General features: G+C 53.4%; 1 protein-coding gene across 1 annotated transcript; it reads left to right on the forward strand.

Moving 5' to 3' along the window:
- Positions 1 to 302: 302 nt before the first annotated feature.
- On the forward strand, positions 303 to 4,819 carry LSM1 (LSM1 homolog, mRNA degradation associated; the record flags this gene model as incomplete). The annotated part of the gene is made up of 3 exons (XM_085304173.1): positions 303 to 393; positions 2,633 to 2,748; positions 4,300 to 4,819. Coding segments are annotated over 3 exons (378 nt in total), but the record flags the coding sequence as incomplete, so codon positions are not given.

Genomic DNA, 4,819 nt, shown 5'->3' on the forward strand with positions numbered 1-4,819 from the left:
CCGGCCCCGCGTGGGTTGCTTAAACCCCTTCCTCTCGCCCCGTGGTCCCCGGCCTCGCGTGGGTGGGTCGAGCCCCTCTTCTCTCCCCGTGGGCCCCAGCCCCGCGTGGGTTGCTTACCCCCCCCCCGTGGGCCCCGGCCCCGCGTGGGCGGGTCCAGCCTCCCCTCCCCGGTGGGCTCCGGCCGCTCCCCGCCCCGCTGTGGGCCACCTGCGGCCCCCGGGCTCCCCCCACTCGCTTCTCCCACTCGGGCTGGGCGGCGCCGTTGTTGGTTTTGCCGCGTTTTCCCCGTGGGCGCCGCTGACCCCGTCCCTGGGCTCTTGCAGAGAAGCACCTGGTCCTGCTCCGCGACGGCCGGACGCTCATCGGGTACCTGCGCAGCATCGACCAGTTCGGTACGTGGCGGCCGGGGAGCTCCGCCGCGGGCCGGGGGCTCGCTGGGCCGGCGCGGCGCTCGGGCCCGCGACGGAGCTGCTGCGAGCCGGGAGGGGCGCGGAGAGGGGCCGGCGCCTCGCGCCCCACCCCACGGCCGGAGCGCTCCCCGAGCCGGGCATCGGAGGYTTCCCAGCTCTTGGGCAGGTTTCTGGAAAGGGCTTTAAAGCTGCTGTTCAGGAGCACAGAGAGGAAACGTGTGTGTGTGCGTGCGGGGGGATATTTAGGTGGTCCTCCGTGCTCGCAAGTCGTCTTGCTTGCAGCGTGTCCGCCGTGCTGCGCACCGGACCTGGGTGTCTTTACCGGCGACTCGGGAGCCCCCGACGCAGTTTGCGCTGCTGTTGCAGCCCTGGCGTCGGTGGCGGTCCGGGCGGCGAGCCGGAGCCCGGCAGGCGGGCGCGCGGCGGGGCGGCGCGGGGCTCCGCTCCGAGGGCAGCCGTGCCTTCCGCCGAGGTGTCGGCCTGCGGAGACGCCAGAGCTGGGGCTGTGCGCGGAGCAGAATTCAGCTGCGCTGCTCCTCTCTGCTAGGGCCGCTGCAGGTGGAGACTCCGCACGTCTGCCGTCCTGCGTGGTGTAATGTCAGCAAAGGGAAAATATGGCTGTTTGCTGTTTGAAAACCCAAGAAGCGTTTTTTCTTTTTCAGCTCTGGCCTGAGTGAAGTTCTGCTGCTGTCTCCAGCCCTGCGGCTGTGCGGCAGTAGCTGTTTGGGCTCATCCTCTTGCAGCGTTTAAGGGCCTGGTCTCCAAGCGGAAACGTTTGCACCAGCCCTTCCTGAGAGKGGTGGTTTTTGCACATTTGTGGCTTTGTGGGAATGCTTTTTCTCCTCCAAATCTGGCACTTTTTCTCTTTTTCTCCCCCTTGCCCTCAGCAGAAAGGGCACTGGAGGGATGAGGCACCTACCTGAGGATCATCAAAGTGGAGGCCTCTGAATCGGGCTGCGTGGCGCTAGGTGAGACCTGAAAGGCCGTCAAGGKAGTGGCACGCGTGTGAGTTCGGCTGAAACAAGGGAGTGGTGAAGAGTTTCGAGGGGACTTGGCTTGATCCGGTGCCATGTTAGTTGTGCGCTCAGGATCTGCTCCTCATGTTCGCTTAAATAGAAACAAAATCTGTGCATGGTGCCTGGTTGCAGTGTGGGTTGTGTTTGGGTCAGCCAGATGATGCTCCGTGCGTGTGYCAGTTGTGAGCAGAATTACCTGTTTCCTTGACTAGAAACAATCTAAGTTCTTAAAAAAAAATAGTGCTCATTGTGCATAGAATGATACAGTTTGAAAGTGAAGTTTGAAAGCTTGTTTGTGTTGTGTTTTTAAAATACACGTAGGTGTTCCTCTTGTACGTGAGTTGGTGTTGTAAACATGCTTTCTGAGCATGTGTCCCTTTTTGTTTATGTRGAGGGTAGTTGCAGGTTTTCTTCCAGATAAGGCAACTTATTGCAAAAAAACCAAGTTTATTAGCTCTCTGGGTTTATAGATAATGCATCTAACCTTGGTTGCTAATTGGAGAAGTATCCGTTCTCTGTCAATCACTGCRGTTTAAACATATACATCAGATGATGTGATTTGGTGGTTTACTGAACTTCTTGTAAAAGCTGTGTGGCTTTTCCCCTCCCCTCCCTTCTTCCTGGTTGTGTCAAGTATTAATGTGATGGCCTGCTTTCTCTTCTGGTGAAGTCAGCATTTGAGAAGTRTCTCTCAACAGCCTGGGATATTTGTGCTTATGACAAAACATCTTGATCCTTGCCCCTGAACCTACGGCACCAAAGATAACGTCATCTCCCTCTTGGCCACGACTCTCTGTCAACACACAATGTTTGTGTGAATGGCAGCCCTATCTACAGTTTGAGTTTCCTGGTTCTGTTTCTGACATTGCTGTTGCCTCTCCCTGTTCTGAGCTTGCTTGTCCCATCTCTGTCCTGTGTGTGCAGACTGTAAGAGACAGTTCTGCCCATGCTGCACTCRAGGAACCAGCATTCCAGTTGCTACCTGGAGGTGCTATGTTGATTGCTAAAGCTGAAGTACAGCGTCTGCATCTGCATCTTGGTTCTTTTCATGGTCTGGTTCAAAGGATGTGCCAGGAAGCAGTAGAGGTGTTTGTCGGCCATGCCATCTCAGCTGTGAGTTTATTGCCTGGCTCAGATGAGATGTTCTCTTTAGTTAGAAAACAAAGTGAAAGATGAATGTTTTCTCTTTCTCTTGATTGCTGCAGCAAACTTGGTGTTGCACCAGACTGTGGAGCGCATTCACGTGGGCAAGAAGTATGGGGACATCCCTCGAGGCATCTTTGTTGTGAGAGGCGAGAACGTTGTTCTGCTGGGGGAAATAGTAAGTAAGCGGCTCTTTCTGCCTGGCTCTCGTTACTGCTGGCCTGGAGCAATGGCTCAGTTGTGGTCCAGGATTAAGTAGCTGGTGATATCTGTAGCTGCAGTTATTCTGAGCAGCGCTGCCAACAGAGCAGGATCTCTCCAGCCACAGACAACATGTGATTTTTTTTTCTGTGTTGCCTGTGGCTGAGCCAGTGTCTGCTGTTAAATATTGTTGCCCTCCCGCTGGAGAAGGCCTTGCAGGGAGAGTTACGTAATGCTCAATGCCACCTCTTGGAATGTGCCCTGAGGTATTTGAGAGAGGCTGAAGTGTTTGAGCAGGGGAGTGTCTCTGYAGTAGAGAAGGTCTCATTTAGTCCTAGCAGGCAGTTTGGGGGCTCATTCTGACCATATGCTACCAAAAATGTCCTAGCATAGCTGAGTGTATRGGAATCAGGGGGGAAAGGCTGCAGCAGAGACATCTGTCCCTCCAGCTGTGAGTTTTCTTGGACAATTTGGGGGTAAAGAGGACACTCAGAGCGAAATACGAACTGGTGAGTGAGTCCCTGAAGGAGACCTAGAAAAGCCCTGGCCTGCATGTGGCATTGCTTGCGGGTRTTGTTAGTGGCTTAGTGGAAGGGTCTCCTTCCTGCTGCTGCATGCTAAAGGATGCTGTTTGACCTGTATTCAGGAGGAGTCAAGTGCCATCTAACTGGGTTATGCTCAGCTTGGCTGTTCCCCAGGAATCCTCCGCTCCCTTGCATATCCACTTTCAGTTTTTCCTCCAGTTSTGTGCAATCAGTGTTTCTAGGGCCCTTTTCTCAGTGTGGTTTCCTGCCCACATCYCCCCACTTCGTGGTGCCTGCAGCACCCTTCTGTTGCATTGCATCTGACTCTTGACCGGACTCCAAGAAGACAAAAGATGGCAAAAGATGCCCAGACCCCACTGCAGYCTGGCTCTATTAGGGGCCCACATAGAGTGTGAAGGAGACTTTGCCCTGCACAGGCAGATCTGACCCATTGAGAGCCCAAGTGTTTAAAAGATCTGAGCCCCAGGCTAAGATGAACCACTGAGATTATCCCGAGCTGTCTTAGAGCCATTGAGCACAAGGTTTGAGAGACAGACCCTGCCGTGGCTCGGCTCCTCACATCAGGAACTGTCCTACTCCGATGACTTTGGCAAGAGAGATCAAGCGAATCGTCTTTGGTGCAGCAATGCAAGTTCTTCCTGGGAGCACAGAACCTTACTAGTTGTGTGTAGGAAGCCAGTTGGATGTCACAGAAGTCCAAGTACGTAGGATTGGTATGCTAGTGGCCCTGTGGAGATGCAGGTGCAGATCTCTTCCCTGGACCTTTGCAGTCCAGGTCTACTCGGCTGGCTTCCAGCCCCTTCTGACTCTTTCTGCCTCTGGCAAGTGTTACGTTAGCAAGATGTGCACCACAAAGATGAAACTGGCCTGGGCCTGAGCGTTGTGTGCAAGCTGAGCAGTTTTAGGAAAGCCTCACGAGCAGAACTTTGGGTCTTGGATGTAGCATCTGTTTTGCGATGCTAAACGGCCTGTTTCTCTTGCAGGACCTGGAAAAAGAAAGCGACACGCCTCTACAGCAGGTCTCGATAGAGGAGATCCTGGAGGAGCAGCGTGTGGAACAGCAGGCCAAGCAGGAGTCAGAGAAGCTGAAAGTGCAGGCACTAAAGGAGCGGGGTCTTTCAGTCCCGCGGGCAGACACCTTGGACGAATATTAGCTGTTCTGCCCCTTGGACAGTTTCCTTTGAGGTGGAGCAAGGAGTGCTTTGTGATTTGACCATGTGTTGACAGATCTCTTTGCAAAGGCTGTTTTTTATTTTAAGGTTGTTTTCCATGCTACAGATAACTGTTAAAATCATGCCTTTAGTTTCTCACAAAAATTGTTAAGGAGGAGTGAAGGTGTTCAATTATCCTTGAAGGTAAACAAATGCTCTGGTGTGAGTAAGAGTTTATGTTGTTCAGGAGGCAAATCACTTGATCTTTTTTTTTTTTTTTTTTTTTCTCTCCCTCCATATGTGACTCTGAGCAAGAGTGTTCCTTGACATGTAAATAAATCCTCGATCTCAA

This window comes from Rhea americana, unplaced genomic scaffold (assembly GCF_003343005.1).
Source record: "Rhea americana isolate MKP2758 unplaced genomic scaffold, rheAme1 scaffold_204, whole genome shotgun sequence".
NCBI lineage: Eukaryota > Metazoa > Chordata > Aves > Rheiformes > Rheidae > Rhea > Rhea americana.